Source organism: Amphibalanus amphitrite, unplaced genomic scaffold, assembly GCF_019059575.1.
Source record: "Amphibalanus amphitrite isolate SeventyFive unplaced genomic scaffold, NRLGWU_Aamphi_draft 000378F_arrow, whole genome shotgun sequence".
Classification (NCBI taxonomy): domain Eukaryota; kingdom Metazoa; phylum Arthropoda; class Thecostraca; order Balanomorpha; family Balanidae; genus Amphibalanus; species Amphibalanus amphitrite.
In genome coordinates this window covers 144,544-165,659 of record NW_024881872.1, presented here as the reverse complement: position 1 = coordinate 165,659, position 21,116 = coordinate 144,544, and the positions used below count along the sequence as shown (strand labels likewise).

At 49.9% G+C, this 21,116-nt stretch overlaps 1 protein-coding gene across 1 annotated transcript in view; it reads right to left on the bottom strand.

Annotated features, from left to right (window-relative positions):
• Positions 1-20,034, bottom strand: part of LOC122389998 (epidermal growth factor receptor-like) — an 86,163-nt gene extending 66,129 nt beyond the window's left edge. The window contains exon 1 of the mRNA XM_043382558.1: positions 19,602-20,034. Within this exon, the coding sequence (XP_043238493.1) occupies positions 19,602-19,683 (82 nt within the window). The 5' untranslated portion in view covers positions 19,684-20,034. The remainder of the gene's footprint in view (positions 1-19,601) is intronic.
• Positions 20,035-21,116: the final 1,082 nt, after the last annotated feature.

Genomic DNA, 21,116 nt, shown 5'->3' with positions numbered 1-21,116 from the left:
ATAGCCTCAGCTGCAGACCTCATTCATCACAACACAGCATCTTGTCAATCTCTTCTCACATTCACAACCACAAGTCTTTTCACTTTCAATCCTCTCCAATCGCCTTGTTCTCTGCACGGAGTCCCCCCCCCCCCCCTCCAAATGCAGGGTCACTCAGGTTCAGATTGGTTTCGCGGCCCGTGCAGAGCCCGGCTCGTGTTACTAGGCAAGTCAACACGCGGGGCACCCCCACCAGGGCGGGAGGGGAGTGTTGTGTTACATACAGACGGGGGCGGGCTGCTGCTCGGCCCGCGGCCACCGACGCCGGCGACTGCAGGCAGGGTCACCGCCGCCAACAGAGGCCATGGGGGCAGGTCGCCAGCGAGTTGGAGGAGGGCATCAGGAGGGCCTGATCGCCTGATCTGTCGCTCGCACCCACCCGAGAGATGGTGACGAAGAACAGAAGACGGAGGGAGAGAGAGAGAGAGAGAGAGAGAGAGAGAGCAGGGGCGGTCGCAGACTTGGAGTTTGGGGGGGGCCAACTTGGCAAAGGGGCCCCTGCGCTGACCCGGGGGGCCCGGTGCTAGCTTAAAGGGGCCCACGGGCGTAGTGTACGGGTGCAGAAATCTAGGTCATGGCCGGTGAAGCGGGGGGGGGGGGGGGGGGGTAGGGAGCGGCACCCGAGCGGAGGCTCATTGAGAGCTTTGAGGGTGCACCATGTCGAAAAGGTACCGAAAAGTGCATTTTGAAGCATTGATTATGTCAATAATTCACGCAACTGTGAATGGACTACCGCAAAAGTAAAGGCGGCTAACTTTGCAATTTTCTTTGCAAAAAAAAACTTTGCCATTTTTTAAGATCATCGTGCTAAAACTTTTAACAGTGGCTCATCGGTATCTGTTCACACATGTGTTCCGACTTCCGTTTAATCTTTTTTCACTTGAGCACAAATGCAAATTTTGAAGACCATTACAGTAGCAAATGCTTCGAAAGACGGATAGTGGGCAAAATATCCTAAATTTGTCGTGCTGCATGGAAAGTAGTGTTGCTGAGGAAAGGGGTTTTGTTCCAGATTATTGTGGATGCAGAATACATTGTCTGCACTCACTGCAGAATTATTGTTGGTGCAACTGCGCCCACTGCACCCATGGTTCCTACACTTATGGGCCCATCGATAGCGCTTCGGCGATACCTATCGCCTAGAGAATGCAATGGGGCCCTTAGAGTACGGTGTCAGACCCCCAGAGGCCGGCGTTGGACCTAAGGGTCAGCGAAGGGCCTTAAAGGCCCCAGGTAGGGCCCCAGAGGCTGATGTGGTCCTTCATAAGCAAGTGCGTGACGCCCAAAGGTAAGGCTTGAGCCCCCCAGAGAACATAATAGGGCCATCAGTGGCCGGTGTAGAGACCTCATAGGCCAGTTTGCGGGCCCCTCAGAGGCTAGTGTGGGGCCTCAGGTGTCGCTATGAGGCACTTAAAGACCGGTATGGGTCCTCAGAAGCCGGCATCGATGGCCTTCAGAAGCGAGTACGGGGCACTCAGAGGCACATAAGGGCAGTTTCGGTCCCAGAGACAGAAATGGGACCATCAGAGGCTGGTGTGAGTCGTGGGACCTTTAGAGGCTGGTTTGGGCTCTTAGGGGCCAGTTTAGAGCCCTCAGAGACCAGTACAGGGCCTGCAAAGGGCAGTTTGAGACCATCAGAGACCGAATTGGGCACTCAGAGGCTAATATGGGTCCTTACAACAGGCCAGCATGGAGCCCTCAGATGTTAGGGTGGGGCCCTAAAAGACCGACATGGGCCGGCGTTGGACCCCAGAGGCCAGAAGAGGGCCCTCAAAGGCCAAGATGGGCCCTCAGACTAGGCCGATGCGGGCCCTTAGAGGCCGGCATCAGGTCTTCAGAAGCCCGTGCGGGGCCCTCAGAGGCTAAGGTGGGTCCCTTACAGGCCAGCACGGGCCCTCAGAGGTCAGTGTGGGGCCCTAAAGACCAGCATGGGCCGGCGGTGGACCCCAGAGGCCAACAGAAGGCCCTCAAAGGCCAAGATGGGCCCGCAGAAGCCGATGCTGACCTTAGAGGCCGGCATCGGGTCTTCAGAATCCAGTGCGGGGGGCTCTCGGAAGCTAATATGGGCCCTTACAGGCCAGCATGGGGCCCTCAAAGATCAGAATGGGACCCTAAAAGACTAGCATTGGCCGGCGTTGGACCCCAGAGGCCAGCAGAGGGCCCTCAAAGGCCAAGATGGGCCTTCACAGGCCGATGCGGACCCTTAGAGGCCGGCATCGGGTCTTCAGAATCCAGTGTGGAGCCCATAGAGGCTAATGTGTATCCTTACAGGCCAGCATGGGCCCTCAGAGGTCAGTGTGGGGCCCTAAAAGACCGACATGGGCCGGCGTTGGACCCCAGAGGCCAGCAGAGGGCCCTCAAAGGCCAAGATGGGCCCTCAGACGCCGATGCGGGCCCTGAGCGGCCGGCATTGGGTCATCAGAATCCAGTGCGGGGGGCCCTTAGAGGCTAATGTGGGTCCTTACAGGCCAGCATGGGCCCTAAGAGGTCAGTGTGGGGCCCTAAAAGGCCGGCATGGGCCGGCGTTGGACCCCAGAGACCAGCGGAGGGCCCTCAAAGGCCAAGATGGGCCCCCAGAGGCCGATGCTGGCTCGACATCGGGTCTTCAGAATCCAGTGCGGGGCCCTCAGAGACACTTAAAGGCTAGTCTTGGGACTCGAGAGACAGAAATGAGGCCACCAGAGGCCGGTGTGAGGCTCTCAGACGCCGGTTGGGCCCCTGAGGCCGGTTTAGGGGCCCTCAAAGGCCAGTGGAGGGCCCTCAGAGGTCAATACGGGTCCTCAGCGGTCAATGTGGACGCTTGACCGCCACTGAAGGCCCCTCAGAGGTCAGTGTAGGACCCTCAAAGACTGGTATGGGAGCTGTTAATAGCTGGCGTGGGTTTCTCGAGCCTCGTGACAATCGAATACGGGCCAGGGCCCCATACGGCCATGGGGGCCCATCGGTTGTTTGGGGGGGGGGCCAAATGATATGATGGCCCCCCTGATTTGCCTTTGGGGGGGGCCATGGCCCTGATGGCCCCCCCCCTGCGACCGCCACTGAGAGAGAGAGAGAGAGAGAGAGAGAGAGAGAGAGAGAGAGAGAGAGAGAGAGAGAGAGAGAGAGAGAGAGAGAGAGAGAGAGAGAGAGAGAGAGAGAGAGAGAGAGAGAACTGTAACACACCCTTGAGTGGATGAAGAAATCCCGACATGTCATCACAACGCGAGAACAAAGCCTTCAACAGTACGCCAATGACCCTCAATAGTGAGCTGCTGGAGTAGTATTTACATATAGTCACCGTGGTATTTACATTTCAAAAGCCCTCTGACTGCCGACGACGTCGATCGATTACAGAGAATCTGAAGAAGAAATATTAGGACAAGGTCAGCTGTAAGATGATCGAATAAATTGTGCCGTTTTAAAAGGCGCCATAGAAAACAGGAGCGTCAGTCAAGAGGGAGGGGAGGACTGTATCCGGAAAGACTGTTACGTCTTTTAAAAAAGGATCCCATGGACCATAACTGTTTGAATGATTCCCGTTCCACCACTGTCTCCGTGCCCGGCCTGTTCTTACACCTTCTTACATCTTACACCTCTTAGTGTGCACTGTGCAGGAGCCTACTCAATAATCAGCTGACTCAAAACGAGTTCAGTCAACTGTCCTCAGCGTTCAATGTCAACGTTTGGCCCCGCAACTCCTCTTTCCCATATGTATCCGGAAAGACTGGCCCGACGACAAGGTATATTTAAATGTAGCGAGCCGGAAAGACCCGTCATCCGGTCGCCCAGTTGCCATTCACGGCTGCACGTGAATGCCGAACGGTGCCATAGCGGCGTGCATGTATACGTGCAAACATGCATTGAGGAACACAACTGAGCGCCGCGAGAATTTCTGGGAATGCATAGAACGGAACAACGAGTCGTGTCCACAGATGAAGCGGTTACTTCCCGCGATCGAGGTTTCTTCCGATCTCCTAACGCAGGCTAAAAAAACGGACAACACAAAAATTATAATACGGTAATTGAAATTTACACCTTAAACCCGCAACTTATATAACTTATTACTTGTTACGTTTATAAATTGGCACATGAGTTTCAATAATCAATCAAAGCTAATAAGGTGCGTGTGTTAAACGGTTGAATATTATTTGATTAAAAGCTAAAGGATATCGCGATTGTAAATTTCTTTGAGTCTGAATGGGATCCGTTCTGGCACCAACATCTGTTTGAAGTGTTTGCTATCTTAATCCACGTAAGTGAGTTAAATAGGTGAATTGGGCACGATAGCCAAAACTAAGGCATTTAAATTATTTACCTGAGGTTTGTGAGGCATAGGCACAAAACATAGTTACAGCTGAAAAGAATGCTGCTTTGTTTTGCAATCACCAGGACTATTGTCAGTAGCTCCTTTGGAAAGATAAATGGCAAAGATAAGAGTTTCAATGCAGGCATGGTGCAATAGAGAATAGCTTTTCAGAGCATTGTTGCTCCTTATGCCGACTTCAACTGTAAAAGCGGCCGCTGCCCTCCTCATCTTGCATTTGTGGTCTCTAGGTTGCAACATAAGCACAATGAAACGACATGTGGCAAAAAATGTAGTTGGTACGTTGATTTTATGGTCCGCACACCAAAATTGCTACCATAAACCAAGGATTACCGCATTTACTTTTTCATTTGTAATACAGCTTGTTATACATTTGAGTTCTTAAGCAGTACCAACCTAGATAAGTTGCAGGCATCTATCTGCAACAGAAGCTCCTAAATACATTTCTCAACTACATACATCACTATGTATGTAGTTGAGGACTCCGACTCCGCCCCTGATTATTGTATATATTAGCCGTTTTCACGACGGCCATCTGTAACACGTTTGGTGCAGATTAGGTGCAGGTTTAGTGCAGATTTGGTCAGATTAGAATCATTGTGTTTCTTAACAGCTGTCCGTTGGGGTTGCACAGATGCTTGTAGACCTTATTTTTCAAATTATCAGTCATTATTTTCGATTAAAATACTGAAATAAATTCATGATATGAAATTGTTTGTTATTAAAGACCTAAAGAGATAAGATGAAGATTTCGTCAAATTAGGTGCATTCGCCAGACAGTCCGTCGTGAAGACGGCTATTATCTGCCTTTTTTCAGAAACGTTCATTTACGCAGCCTGCATTTGGTATCCTCTAACCAGGCGTCCAATTATCCGTCGAATAGCCCTCGGTCAGTCATCTCTCACTCTTCAGATACATGAGTCCCTTAAAGGCTTCATCTCTAACAAGACCAGCAAATGGTCAGCTGAAGAAAACTTCTTGCTAAGTCGTTCAATCCAAACGGCTACCTTGTCTCATGACGATCAACTTCCCTCTTCTTGATTGTACCGTCTCCATGAGCTCCCTGTTTCTATGGCTACCTCAACGATTGCGCAATCTTCACGACTCTTCGGTCTCCTTTCCAGTCTCCACGTCCACCTCATTATGGCCGACTCCGACTCCGCCTCCGCCTCCGGCTCCGCCTCTGACTCTGACTCTGACTCTGACTCAAACTCTGACTCCGACTCCGCCCCTGTGCGGGCAGTTTCGCCGGCTGGGGCGGTTCGCAGGTGACTCCGGTTCCCAGCCACTTACCGGCTCCGCCGAGCACCAAGTCCTTGGAGCCGGGCTCGCCGAGGCAGCAGCGTGCAGGGCTGAGACATGGACCGAGAGACAACGGAGCTCGAACATCATGCGAGAGACATGACAGCTCACTGAGGCTCCGGTACGAGACGAGAGACATGCAAATTCATGCACAGGAGACAAAGAAGCTCACTGAGAAGCGAGGAACGGCCCGACACGAGTGGTAGCAGTGTGCGGTCAGCAAGACAAGGGCACTGCTTGTTGAGGCACAGTCTGAAAGATAAGTGAGCACTTGGCAGACAGAGGAACCTGTCCTACACCTGCCATGTGTCGCAAAACCAGCACCCACCCAACGTGAGCGTGACTGATAGAAAACTCGGTCGATGTGAAATTACCACACTGACAGAGACACAAAAACGGTAATAGATGCCACTGCTATCCAGGGGCGCCGGTGGGCGGGCCTGTCGGTCTCCGCCCGTCGGCCTGGGCCCGATCATTCACAGGTGCGGTCTCATGGTGCGGCGACACGCAAAGAGACGGAGATCGCCCGTCCGGCGACCGGGCCCTCGCCGTGACACCACACTTATCCCGACGACTTTCCCCGTCCGCGGTGGCGCACGGAACAAGGGGCGGACACTCGACTGAACGGTCATTGCCCGGCCCGGTCGCGGCGACCACAGCGTGGGGAGGGAGCGCAGAACCAGGGGAGGGCGCCGGCCGGGGACCCGGACCGCGTCGCCTGCGTCGCGTCGAGCCGGGTGGCGTCGAGGCGAGACGCGCGTCGTCGAAATTCTCTCCCCTCCCCCTCCTGTGTCGGCTGAGGGCGTCGGCGGAGGGTTGAGTCGAGAGGGGCGTCGTCAGCTGGCGCGGGCGCCGTCTCGGCCGCGGCTGTGGGCGCCACAGTCGGGCGCGCCCGGCCGGGGGAGGTAGCGAGGGGAGCGGCGCCGGGCGCCGCCGGCCGTTCCCACGGATGCCCGCCTCCACTTCCCGTCATTTGGGAGCCGGCGGCGACGGACGGCCGGTGCAGCCGCGCCAGAGGTGAAACCAGCCGCCACACGGAGGCGAAACCAACGCAGCACGAGCTCGCGAAATCGACGGCGGTGTTACCCCAACACTACCCGGGCAACCACATCAATCACATCCCTAGCATGGCTCGAAGCAGCAGAAAATCAACCCAGGGAGCAAAGCAGTGTTGAAAGAAATGAATGACATACCGCATAAAATCGCACTGCCCCTGTCGGTCACTACGTCGAAATGTCTCAAACCAAATATTCATATGCAAGTTAAAAGTGACCTTTTACTCAGCTGTTGTGCATTATCATGCACGAAAGTATGACAGCTGAAATATGTCTCCTTACCGTCCATGCTTAGAATTCGGGGTGATAAACTTTACGTATTGCCCAATGTCCAGTCTTTTCAGAATTGCAACTTAATTCTTATCAATGCATTACAACCGTTCGATTCGAAGCTGTTCAATAACCCACAATCCCTAATCAACGCCGTACCCGTGTTACACAAGCAGATAAGTAAGCACTAGCAGATAACCGTTTGCGTGCACAGAAGGCGAGAAGGGCAGGCGCCGGTTCACGCATGAAACACTCGCAGGATACGCCGACACACGCCGATCTGGATCGTAAAGCAGGGTTTCCGTGGCTGTTCCGCCCAGTTTAGGGTCATGTCAGCTGGATTGACAGTTGTTTATCTGAGTCATTAAGTCGTACAGTGTCGTATTTGAGCTTTAATGCCAACAGGAATGCACGTGATAGTGAGCACCGTAAAATGATCGCGCGGGGGCGGCCACGGATATCCGCTAAGGCCAAGACAGGGAAGGTTGTTGGGTACAACAACGAAAGCTTAACCGTAGAACTGAGACCGGCAGCAAAAGCACTCTCTTCCTTCAACTCCAGCATTTTTTTCCGATTCAGCCTTACGAAGTAGAACGACATTTTGTCATTTGCCATTACAGCGCAGCGCATGTGTTTGCATCATGGGGATGCATATTTATAACTTTGTGAAATAAACCAATGGAGCCACATGAGCATTCCCCGAGGTATGGGCCATAATAACCGACTCGCAATTCGCAAGCTTATCCCGCCTACGAACTTCGTCCCTTCAACGTTATTACCATGATACCTGCCAGATCACAGTAAAAAGTCAACAACCCGTTTCACAATTCACACCCCAGGAATCGGCAGAACAAGGCCAGAACAGCAGCCATCACAAAGGACCAGCAGTGGGGCCAGTCCGGTGGTTAGAGACCAACCAATCTCTCTGGCAGCACACCGTTCGGTCGTCAGCGAGCCGTCAGGCAGACAGCTCCCAACAGACCACGTGACCGCTGTGTGACGGAACGCGCCGGCTCTGGACGCGTCACGTGTGTGTCGGAGCGCACGCCCGGCGGCGGCTGACAGGCCGTGTCAGTACGTGATCACGGTGTGCGGGGGTGCGAGCTGATCGGCTCAGCAGAGGGCTGGCTCAGAGATTAGCGGGGGCGGTACCAGTACGGGCGGGTACGGTGTGGGGCGGCTGATCGCCACAGGCAAGCCGCTCTCGCTGAGTGGGGCTGCACTGGTGCAGTTGCGGACATTTTACATTGGTCACCTGAATTTATTTGTTGTAGTTTGCCATTTAACCATGAAAAAGATAGTATTTACTACCTTTACTTTAAAATTGATATCCGCTCAAGTTAAAGCAATAAAAAACGTAGATACCTACAAATTATAAACAGCATAGGAGAAAGAACGTGCAAGCAGTATCAATAAGGACAACTACTTGTCTTGTCGATCTTCAAACACTTGTCATCCACCGGAAGGTGTTTTCAACTCCAACCCCTTTCATCCACGACAGCGATTAGGTACCCGTATCAGCTGCGATCGCACCTATTTTTTACTGCTTACAAAACGAGATCTGATAGGACGGAGCAGCTACTGTGGACGGGCAGGTGCGGGTCCACACTGTGCTCCTGTCATTGAAGACGTCCTGCGGGCGGCCTCTAAAGGACCATTCACACCGACCCTCCGGGTCAGCGCTGGGCCGCCGCCTCCGACCCGCTGTGAACCGGGTCGCGTTTCGTCGGCCATTGAGCGGCCCTGACGGTCCCATTCAGAGCACCCGGTGCAGTGCTGCCGGGCCGGGACGACTGAGGCGGCCCCGGGCACGGCTTCGGACCAGGCCAAGACCCCGCCAGACCACGGACTCGGGCTCGGACCAGGGCTCAGTGTTCGGTCTCTGGCTCGCTCGGTGCCTGGCTGGTTAGTGGGTCTGTTCAGCGCCGTTTAGGGCGCCACAAAGCCGGCGACAGGCGACAATAGGCCGGACATGAGCCGTCCGCTCCCGGAGCCACTCGAGACGGCTGGCTCAAAGGGTTGGTCGTCAGAGCGAGGTCCGAAGCGGAGGCCGGAGAAGGGTGCGACAGCCGCGGCAGACACGTGGGGCCACGTGAGACTCGTGTGCCGTGGGAGACACGTGGAGCTGCGTGGTGTCAGCCTGCACGGCGGATGGTGCTCACTTACTTTCATATTTAGGACTACCTATGTTCTTCAATTTATTGCTTTAGGATGTAAACTTGTGTAGATATACGAGTATATGTCAGGTTATTTATTTAGCTCTGAATTAGCGACATTCTACATAGCATTCCAGGCCATGTCCTTAGTGATCAGACATTTACAACCATCACTCGGAGATAAAAGTGTCATACAGGAGCGTTAACCAGAATCAGGACCGACAGCAACATCCGAATGATTAAACATTTTGATATGCTGATCCGAGACAGACCTCAAAGCATCCAGGGCAGGATAAATAAGAGGCGTTTATCCGGGGTTAAACGTGCGGGGAATGCACATTTTGTTTATAAACCAATGTAAAACTACGCTAACGCGCAAGCCAAGCGTAACGGCCAGGGTGCAATCTGTATCCCTTTACGGATAAACATTGTTGAAATGCTATGACTTCAGGATAGCTGCTATGGGTATTGGGTAAACAGCTATAACACTTAGCATGCTTCGTTCGTTCGAAGCTCGCTTCATTTAGTGCTCCAATCGGTGATATAAAGCGCACAGGAACAGTGGGGACTGGGGAGATTCGCCACCCCAACCACACCGTGCTGCAGATTTCCAGGGCGTCTTGGGAAAACAGCGTGAGCTCCTCGCACCCTCCAGTCTGCTGCGTCTGTGCCCAAGGTCACACTGCTTGGGGAGGGAGGGGTGACAGTCGACTCCGGCGACAGACGGGGAGCGCGAGTGGGTGAGGGGAGGGGTGATTCGGCGCAGACAGAAGCACAAAAAACAGGCCCTAATTGGGCCACATTTGACTGCGTGGCGGTGTCACCGCACCTCTGAATTTAGCCCACGAGCAGCGAGCCGGGACACTCGTGGGACAGACAAAGTAGGTAGGTGTATTAATTTTTAGTTAGTTTTTTTTTAGGTGTATAACGAAAAGCAAAATTGAAACAGTTCAAGTTTTGTGATGTCTCAAGAGTCGCATGGAGGTTAATATAGAGAACTGGGCGTCACAAACATGAAAAAGAAAAAGCCATCGTTTTCTAGTGTGCAAGGTATTCGTGCTTATAACATGTTTTTTTCTTCATAGAGGTTAGTGAATTTATATACGGATACAAAAAGCTTCAGTTGGATGAAAGCTGTATATCTATCCTATCACCCTTTGTTTTTGGTCTAATGAAAAGTGAAATAAACATCTTCACTTCACGTTCCCACGCCGTGTTGCCTCTGGCCCCACCCGCCGGGTCGGCCGGGCCGCAGCTCTCTAATGATCTCCCGTCACCAGCTGGCCTGTTTTTCAAACGGCGCCGGGAATTTCCGCCCAAAAACTGTGGCCCGCTCCCTGTCCGATCGGGTCACCGTTTCCGGCGGCTGCGCGCGCCAGATGGACCCGCCGACGTACCGACGACGGCTCAACGGACAACCGGACGTCACCAGATTCGAAACTGCCGGCGACGCCCGCGCCGGGGGAAGGACAGAAGGGTACGCGAATGGAACGGGCGGAAGCTGGGAGCACAGCAGGTGGAAGAGGAATACAGGATGCACATCCTGGCGAGCGGATGGACGGGCACGATCACGAGGCACGTGCACTCGTTGGAAGTTGGCGGCAGTTCAGCAGACCTCAGAGGATGTGACCTGGCCGACCCGGTGGGAGTCGTCACGGGGCTCTCTCCTGACCTCGGGTGACCCTGTGAACGGGGCGGCCTCCTTACCGGCTACCGTCCGGTCCAGAGCTGCAGCCCGTGCCAGCCGGCCGCACTGCGCCTGACCTCATGTCACGCCATTCTCGGTGACCTCGTTACCAGGGCGCCGGCGGTGGCCAATGGACCCGACCCAGGGCGTTTCTCCGCCTTCAAGTTCGCAGTCTCATGTATGTATGTGTTACAGGGAGTTTGAGAAATCCGTGAGTTTGCAAACTCCCTAGTGAGTTTGCAAACTCCCTGACCCATCAGTGAGTTTGCAAACTCACTAGGGAGTTTACAAATTCACTAGGGAGTTTGCAAACTCACTGACCGGTCAGGGAGTTTGAGAAATTTCAGAGTGATTGGGCCAAATAAAAACAAGTGTGCAGCATGTGGGTGGCATACGTGCTATCCGTGATGTTAAAACAGAGGAGGCTAGCTCTAAGGCCTCGCACGCTGACAAAAAGCTTATAAATCATATGCACACCATAAATGCCTTTTTATTTTACACTGCTCAGTGATTTACCCATGCATGTACCGCCGCTTTATTTAGTTATACATTTATTTAGTTCACGTCCCAATTAGACCCGTTCCACTCAAGTGTGGCTATTCCAGAGTCAGGCTCAATATATCAAAGTAGAAACAGCTCACTGTTGGTCACTTATGCTAAAGTACAGGCACACGCATCAATTCACGCCCATTCCCACTCCGCCATAGACGTGTCATCGAGAGCCGGCGCTGCTGGCAGCCACCCAGCTGCGACTGGCGCACGATGCTTGTTTGTTTTTGTTTTGTTGGGTTAGGCCCTTTCGGTCTGACAAGACCATTTCAGAGTCGGACGAATGATAGGAATTATAGGGGGAGACATTGGCCTATATGCAGAGTCGCCGGGGCTGAGCCCGTCCGAATGGACAGACCGACCAGCCCCCCAAGCACTCTCTGCACCCGGCTACGGGTTGCGCTCCCTCGGGAGCAGCGGTGCCGCTCCAAGGGAGCAGCCCACATAAGATAAAGGTGCCTGTCCAGCCCGGAGTGGGGGTTTCGGCGTGGACGAGAAGGATTTCAGTATCCTGATTCCTGAGGATGGAAACGACGGAACGGAGGAGCACGTTGCTCCGAGCCTCCCCTTTACATAGCCGCGAGTAGCATTTTTTCGGTAAAACAATGAAGGATCTGTAAACTTTTTGTCAGCGTGCGACGGTTATATAGGCCGTACCACTAGTCCCTTTTGTTTTAACATCACGGACGGCACGTATGCCACCCTCATCTTATACATTTGATTTTATTTGGCCCAATCGCTCTGGAATTTCTCAAACTCCCTAACCGGTCAGTGAGTTTGCAAACTCCCTAGTGAATTTGCAAACTCCCTAGTGAGTTTGCAAAGTCACTGATGGGTCAGGGAGTTTGCAAACTCCCTAGGGAGTTTGCAAACTCACGGATTTCTCAAACTCCCTGTAACATATGCATGTATTTACGTCGTAGGGACATCCACATAGTAACATAGCTATTCCGTACCCAGATGTCAGCATATTAAAAGACAGAATACAGTCATCCAGCACTCACGCTCACACGACACACAAAACATAGCAGCCTTACTCGTCGCAGTCGTCAGATCACGAAACAACACCTAGCCGACTCCGCCCCGCTGCTTTGCTGACAGATGCTGCTTCAGCTCCCTTTTAAATTGGTTGGTCGACAGCCGTCGTAAGTCCGAGGGCAGGTCGTTGTAAGCAGACACGATCCAATGTCTGAAACGACGCCCGCCCGTCTCGGATCGGATCACTGGGGTGACTAGGTGGTCGGCGTTCCGCGTGCCGCGGTGGTGAATCTCGCCACGCGTGACTAGATGAATGGCAATGCTCTCGGGCTCTGATGTTGTTAAAATGCGCTTCAAGAGGCAGAGACTGTGATACAGGTACATGTTTTTGGCCGTTAACCAGTCGAGTCCGGTAAGAACGTCGCTTATGTGATCAAACTTTCTGCGGCCAGATATGACGCGTGCGGCGAAGTTGAGCAGTTTCTGTACACGCTTCATCTGGGTAGTGTTGCAGGTTCCATATACCTCTATACAATAAATGATGCGTGCAATCACTAGCCCCTGCACGAGAGTGATCAGGGTTGACCTGGGAAGGCTGTGACGGCTGTGACTCAGCCCACAGAGCATGCCAGTGCATAGCTGTACCACGCTGTTCACATGCGGGGCGAAGGTCATGTGACTGTCAATGTAATGTAAAATGTCATGCCGGGACTACTACGCATTGAGCAGTCGTCTTTGCAGCTTCGGAAGGAGTAAATTATAACCACTTATTTCACTTCCCGTACTTATTTCTGGCCCCGGACAAAGCTGGAGCCAGCTTTGTTGTTTATAGCCCTAACAACACTCCGAACGGCGAACTCATGTAAGGCCTATCGAAGCACCTGACCGATGCTGAAAGGAACCTAACTCAACCCCACGAGACCCGTCCATTATAAACTACGTTTTTTTTCTTGACTGTCAAAACATTAGCATCGCGTTTACAATTCATGACTAATCACTCTTATATCTATCTCAACAGAGAATAACCTTTTATTATTACAATTCCGATAAATATGAATGACTTTTGATGAACGTTTAACGAAGGCAATTATACGATAGATAATGACAGATAAAAAATAAAAAAACGATGCTTTCATTGTGCCGTCTTTTCTCTCATACGGCACAAACTATGGTGCAAAAAAAGAAGTAAAAATACCTACATAGACCACTGCAAGGAATTAATCTTCTGACAAGTCTGAAAAAGGGACTGTTCAATTGATAATAGCCGTTTTCACGACGGGCTATCCGGCGAGTGCACCTGATTTGACCAAATCTGCACCTAATTTCATTTACAGCAAATATCTTTATTTTATGAATTTATTTCAGTGTTTTAATAGATGATACTCTCTGATAATATGACAAAGCAGGCATATAAGCAAATAGTGCAACCCTAGCTGATAGCTACTAAGAGACACACTGAACCTGATTTGATCAAATCTGCACCTGTCTGCACCAGATGTGCACCAAATGTGTACCAGATTGCCGTCGTGAAAACGGCTAATAGTTGTTCTTGACGAGCTTCAAGAACAGTGCGCAGCTTGTAACGTCTTTGCTATTAGGTAGGAATCGAATTTGATGTGTAGCTGATTTGAAATGACCCTCACTCCCAACACTGGACTGTTGGTGCCACTGAAACAACAAATACAATTAAAAGGTGCCATTGAATAACAACTATGTATAATCAAGACTGGTCCGAAATGGGAAGGACAAGCTTCGATTTAATGCAAAGAAAACAACCAGTGTCCTTTTTCATAAAGATTCTACAATCCGATTGTAGTTTGTACATTTGTAGTTTTCAAAGTACAATTTTACAAACTACTGTGGGGCTATTTGTTACAGGGGTAAGTTGTTACAAAGCAAATATCTTTGAAAATTCTCATGATATCGCGCCAATAGGGGAGAGTGGGGCTATGCGCTACTTTTTGGTTTTCTACACTTAGCGGCCAACCTATTCAATGAACACACTTCAATGATATTTGCTTTGTAACAACCTACCCCTGTAACAAATAGTCCCACTCTCCCCAACCTTATAGCTGCATCGATAGGTAGGTATTGCACCAAAGGGTGCAAAAAAAAACACACACACACCAGAGCTGCACTGGAAGCCACTGCAGAGCCGGTTTTAAGGAGCACGGTGAACGCGACAGACAATGCCGTCTGATAATTCCCCGGCCGTCCGGCCGTTTCCGGCAGGCGGCGGACCTCCATCAAACACGTACCACGCCAGTATGAGTAGGTAATAAGTGACGGCAGTCCTGTCCATTCAACCGGCTCATTCATTGAGCGTTGACGATAGCCATCGTCCACTGTCCATTTTAATATTCGACTACAGGTAAACAGCGGTAATGATCGAAACAAAGACCTAAAACAATGCCAGCTTTATCGGAAACCAAATTTCCCAATCATTAAACGGGGACAGACTATATAATAGCCGTTTTCACGACGGCCATCTGGTACACATTTGGTGCAGATTAGTTGCAAATTTGGTGCAGGTTTGGTCAAATTAGGTTCAGTGTGTTTTGCCAGTTTAGGTTGGACAGATGATCATATGCCTCATCTTTAAAATTATCAGACGTTATTTTCTATAAAAACACTGAAATAAATAAATGATGTGAAGATATTTACTGTAAAAGAGATTCGGTGCAGATTTGGTCAAATTAGGTGCATTCGCCAGAAAGCCCGTCATGAAAACGGCTAATATACATTCGTTAGACCATATATCCCGTATTGTTTTACTGACGAGCAATCGGCTCAGGCTGGCATTTCCGGCCCGCTCGCCTAACTATGATGTGTAATTCACTACATGATAAATAGTTAAGCTTGTTTCTTCGAGTGACCTCCGGGCCATGGAAGCAATACTCGTATGCAGCCGCTTGCTGCACTTATAAACGTTTCATGTTGAAACGCCCTATCTGATTTGCACCAAATTTCCTCACACATACGTATGACACATGGAATAACCAAAGGTTTGTTGTCAATGCTTAACCCTCGCCCCGCTGGGGGGGGGGGGCAATTTGCCCCCCCCCCTGTGGTTTTTCTAAATAGCAAGAAAACAGCGGCGCCTTAGGTCACCTTAGGTCCGGAGTTATTGAGGTCAAACTGAGGTCATGTTCGAGCAAAAATGAGCAAAACCCATGAAATCTTGAAACGCTCACACAAACAATTTCAAAGTTCTTTATATGGTCATGTAGACAAAAGACAGCGCTACAAAACTGCTATCTCGGATTTTCAAAATTTTTGGATTTTGACCCCCCAAAAATAAAAAAATGATTTTTTAGAAAAACTAAAAAAATCCCAAAAATTTTCCGAATTTCGAAAAAACGAAATATATGTGATATTCCCTGCGCTCTTCTACAGGGTGGGGCAGAAAGATTTACTTCTTGATTTTCTTAAATATTTCGGCCCCGAACAAAGATATCAAATTGATTTCTGGCACATATATGCAGTAACATGTACACATCTCAGCGACGGCATAATGACTCAATATGGTCACCTTTGTCCTTCACCACTGCTTCGAAACGTCCCTCTGCGGAGGGGCACGAGCGCCGCACTGTATCCCCGCCAAGATTCGACGGTGCCGTCTCGAGGGCCAGCTTCAGGGCGGCGATTCTGCTGTGTGGCACTGCACACACCCTCCTCTCTAAGATGGCCTAGATTGCGAAGTCCATCGGGTTCAGGTCTGGACTTGATGATGGCCGAATGTCTTTGTCCCAGAACCCAGGCATGTGGGTCTTCCACCACGGTTGAGCGATGTTGGCCGTTTGCGGCGGCGCACCGTCCTGGACGAAGACGTATCCGTCTCAGAACGACTGAGTGACCCAAGACAAAGCATATTCCTCCAGCAGATGGACTTGAACCTCTGAATTCACTTTCACAGCCTCCTTCATGAAGACCAAGGCTCCTTTTGAGCCGTCGGATGCGACGGTAGCCCAAACCATGACACCAGCAGGCTTCAAGCAACAAAAAATGGTGCGAATAGCAGGATCAATGCTGGATGGACCATCTGCCAAAATGTTGACGCTTTGGGAGTGTCTCTGGGGCTCAGGCATGAACATGTTGTCATTGGCCCAGCAAAATGCCTTGTTACCGGCGCTCCTGATCTCCTCCAATGTCTTTTGGATTCTGTGTAGCCGGTTTTCCCTGGATGCCGCCGAAATTAGGTGTCGACGTTGCATCCTGTATGGCATAAAGCCTAAGCCGTCGTTTATGATTCTCTTGGCGGTTCTGGGCTAAACAACGAGTTCCCTTGGCAGTTTGCGCATGCTTCGCCGAGGAATTGAAACACCTTCTTGTGCACGATATTAACCAGCTTTTTGAAGCAGATATCCCTTATTCTGCCTGGCATGGACTTCGTCGACACCAACACTGTCTTTTTAAGTCATTTAATTACACTGCAAACAGTTTTTACGGCAACACCGAGCTGTTTGGCAAAGCTTCGGGAGCTGTGGCTAGTATACTTCAGCGCCGCAATTTGGGCTCACTTAGTCATCTTCGCCATAGCTCACCAACAACTATTACAAAATTTAAAAACGATCTTAAAGTTGATACATGAGTCAGTTGGGAAGCTGCGTGCAAAATTTTATCAAAATCCGTTCATAACTTTTTAAGTAATGGACTGAAAACAAACAGGTAAATCTTTCTGCCCCACCCTGTATATACATACCAAATTTTAGATCGATGCCTCCTTTTTTGGCCAACTTATAGCGAAAAAACTGTTCAAAATTGATGACGTCATATTTCTAAACTCAATTTTTAGCAATTCTAGACCACGTAGCGCAAAAAAAAAACACTATTGAACTCCTCGTGACGAGCTGCATTGAATCGATACCTATTTCATACAAAATATCAACTTTGAAATTTGACCTAATTAGACCTGACCTTGACCTGACCTGACCTTCACCGAAACATAATCTAAACTGACCCCAAAGGCTGCCTAACCCAAATAATCGTATTTGGCATATAAAATGGACTATAAAACATGCATCACATGATATTTTCATATTGTGACCCTCAGTGACCTGACCTCTGTGACCTGACCTGGTATCAGTGACCTCAAATAGCAAAATATGTGTTTGACGAGCATTTCCCCATCGATGATTTTCAATGAAATGCATTTTACTCGATTTCACAACGCATTTCTTGAAATGCCTGTAAACGGTGAAAATTCGACATTTGACCTGACCTGTGACGTCATCGGTTTGACCTAGGTCAACGAAATTGGGTCACAAGGTAGTTCCCTGATGGGGCTATCCAACACCGTTTGCCGCTTGTCGCTATGTTGCGTTGTTCTCGAGATCTTAGGGGGGGGGGACCAAATTGCCCCCCCCCCCAGCAGGGCGCGTTGGTCGGCAGACCCCAGCGGGGCGCGGGTTAAAACACGGGGAATATTTGTTTCTGGTCCCTAAAAAGCTGTTTCTGGCACCTAATTGCTGATCAGCCCCAAAATGCTTATTCGACCCTAATATCTGAATCTGGCACCTAATTGCTTCCACACAGCCTAAAGTTGCCAGATCGTCTAGTTGAACTCCGTATTTGCTGTTTGCTGATTCAGCGTTTGCTGATTCAGCACCAAAACCAAAACATCCAGCACCTATTTTATTCCACGTTTGCCTACCTAATTCGCGTAATCTTCCTGATTTTATGTATCCTAACAACATGAACGTTGCATTCGGTGATGTCAAGTGCCATTTTCGCCAGTGGAGATAATGATTAATGCCATTTCTAGCCAAAAGAGAATCACTAGCCAGCTATGGTGCAGCATAGCAAGACGCTCCTATACCAGCCCGCTATGTATAGAGAAGAGACTAGAGATTATTGCACCCTCAGCCATTTTAACGTGAAAAGTTTGGATCCGTCACTTCCAGCCAGGCTCTCAGGTCATAAACTGGAGTAAAGCAAAATGTCAACTCTGAACAGACATGCCACGCAACCGGCCCTCTTTTCAATATTATTAGCTTTCTGCAATCATCGTCTGACTCCATCTCGATCAAACGCAGCATCCGGTTTCTACAGGGGCGTTTGACTGACCGGCCACACAATAACCAAAAACAAAATCAAAGCTTCATGCACACATATGACATAAGTAAGAAACGGATGAAAAAGGCACAACCACGGCACAACTCTGCGCGGCAAACAACGGACAATGTCCCACGGGTCCCACGCAAGATCCCGCGTTTCTTCAGCGGCCTTGAACGGAATGAAAACATTACATTTCTTTTTTGGAGCTATTTGATGACGTCAAAAAATACAATACCCGTTTTAATGGTCAAAATCGAGACAATTACTCACAAAAATGTTTCCCTTTAAGCATTACAAATAAATACTTTTAAATATTTAAATGACATTGTTTTTTCAAACAAATCAATATTATTTGCTTACTTAAACGTCATATACAATGCTGAGATCACTACGGGGCTGTCTTAGAGTATAGCTGCACTGGCAACCTTTAGGCTAGACTCCAGGGGTCATTATACCAGAACAACATGATTCTACCAGCCAGTAGTTCATTTTTCTACTAGATTGGTGCTACGCTCAGCATTTAGGTGCCAGATTCAGAAAAAAGAGTAAGGCGTACCGATGAATAGGTGCCAGAAACAGCTAATTAAGGTCATTTTCCATGATTGGTGCTGGTATCCACCAAATAGGTGCTGAGGACCAATTTTGGGGCGAGTCAGCTTTTAGGTGCCAGAAATAGCTTTTCTGGGACGCAATTAAATGGCGTCCTTAAAACACTATTCGTTAAAATTGTGTTTTCCGTTTTTCTATTGAAAAACAAATTCCTTTTCCCTGACAATTGTGCATAAACCGAAGTAGTAAGTGCATAATTGTTAAAGAGAGACATTTGCGATTAGTGGTTATAAAGAAACGTGGACCATATTGGTTGACAATGTTTAGGTACCGGTCAGCATCAATTCAGTTCGCTCATCATAATATTCATGAGCATTGTGGACAATGCGGGGCTCAGGGTCTCCGCCGGTGACTTGCAAAAACAAACCGTGCAACGGCAGCGCCAGCGGTATTGTCCCTACATCCGGCAAGAAACCGCGCCGCTGGTCTGTTCTTTGCCGCCCACTCCTTGGATGGTTTCGGGGACGACTCTTCGCCGATCCGACACCCATTTCATACTGCAGCGAGCCGACAGTAGCCCACCTCGATAACCAATTCCTCCCGACAGCCAGCAGCCGCACACACACCAACGACATCGTGCATCGGTCGGTACTCACCATTCTCCTCCCGGGACGATTCGCCGCTGGTGCCGCCCAAAATCAGCAGAAACACAAACAGAAGCATCTTGATTCTCTTCATGGCGCCGGGGCACCGGGCATACCAGTCCCGCGACTGCTCAACTGAAATGTTGCTTTCCCGGACAGGAGGAACGTCCACAAGTTCAGCGAAGTCCAATCGTAGTCTCACTTAAGATGCTCGAACACCGATCGTAAAATCCAAAGTCCGCCTGTGTGGCACTGGCGACCGTGACCTGACCTGGGTCACCGGTGGCGCCGTCACCGTCCTCACTCTCAGACTCTCAGTCCTCCGTACCACTCGGCTCTCCCGTCCGTCCGTCCGTCCGTCGCCGGCACTGTCAGCGAGCCGCCGCTGGCGTTGCCCACCCCTCCAGCGCTGCTCCAGACTGCTGGCGCAGACCTCGCGGCGGCGCCGGCCGCCACTTCGACTTTCTCACGCTCCACGGCCACCGCCGAACCGGCAGCCTCAGCGCCAGTCTTAGTGGACACCTAGCGGCAGAACCCGTAACCTATGGTTTGACACAGTAACGCTTTAAAGCAGAGGGCGCTGTGTTTCATTCAAACTGCTCATCTGGGACCCTGGGGCAAAAGCTTCGCATCGAAAGATCAACGAAAGACAATGACAGGGAGTAAATATATACAAGTTTCTTATTGAGATAGCGGTAGGCACCTGTCAGTAATTTTGGGGTCTGCTGTCGAGCCAGGCGCGGCCTACCACTTGACAAAGACTACAGTTTACAATCATTGCATTTCTGCGCCCATTCAATGAAATTACGTGTTGGAAGTGATTAGAACAAGTTTGCAACTCATTGCAAAGGCCAGGGTATATTGAATTAGGGCAAAGGCAATCAAGTGATCGATCAGGGCTCATCAAAACAAATTGTTTGTGTTCAATACCATGAATGAATGAGGAATGAAGAATGAAAAATGAACTCGTCATTTGAAAATGAAAGGAAAATACATAGGGCCTGTTCCAGCGCTTCCAGAAACCTCCAGAAAGCTCTAGAATCCTCCAGAGAGCGTTCCAGCGCCTCCAGAAAGCTCCAGAAAGCTCTCGCCAAAGCTCCAGAGTCCAGAAACCTCCAGTAACCTCCAGAGAGTTGAGAGGTCCAAATTTCTCTGGAGGCTCTGGTCTACAATTATGGCGCACATGTGACAATCACGAATGTAAACAAAGAACTTTTGACTGATCATTTTACAACTTGAATGTAAAGAAAATTACATTGCTATAATTTAGTTAATCTTTTTTACTAAAATTGAAAACAAATTTTGCGTTTCAAGAGAGAACAATCGTCATTCTTTTGGTAACTATGACGCCAATCTCCAGAAATCTCCAGATTGCGTTCCAGTGCCTCCAGTGAAACCTCTGGTAGAGCCTCCAGTCAAGAATTTCTACTGGAGGCGCTGGAACAGGCCCTTACTTGACTTTGTGGCTTGTGCATAGTTTTGACGCTTTTATATCCTATTTTTAAAGTTAATTTATTGGGATGATAC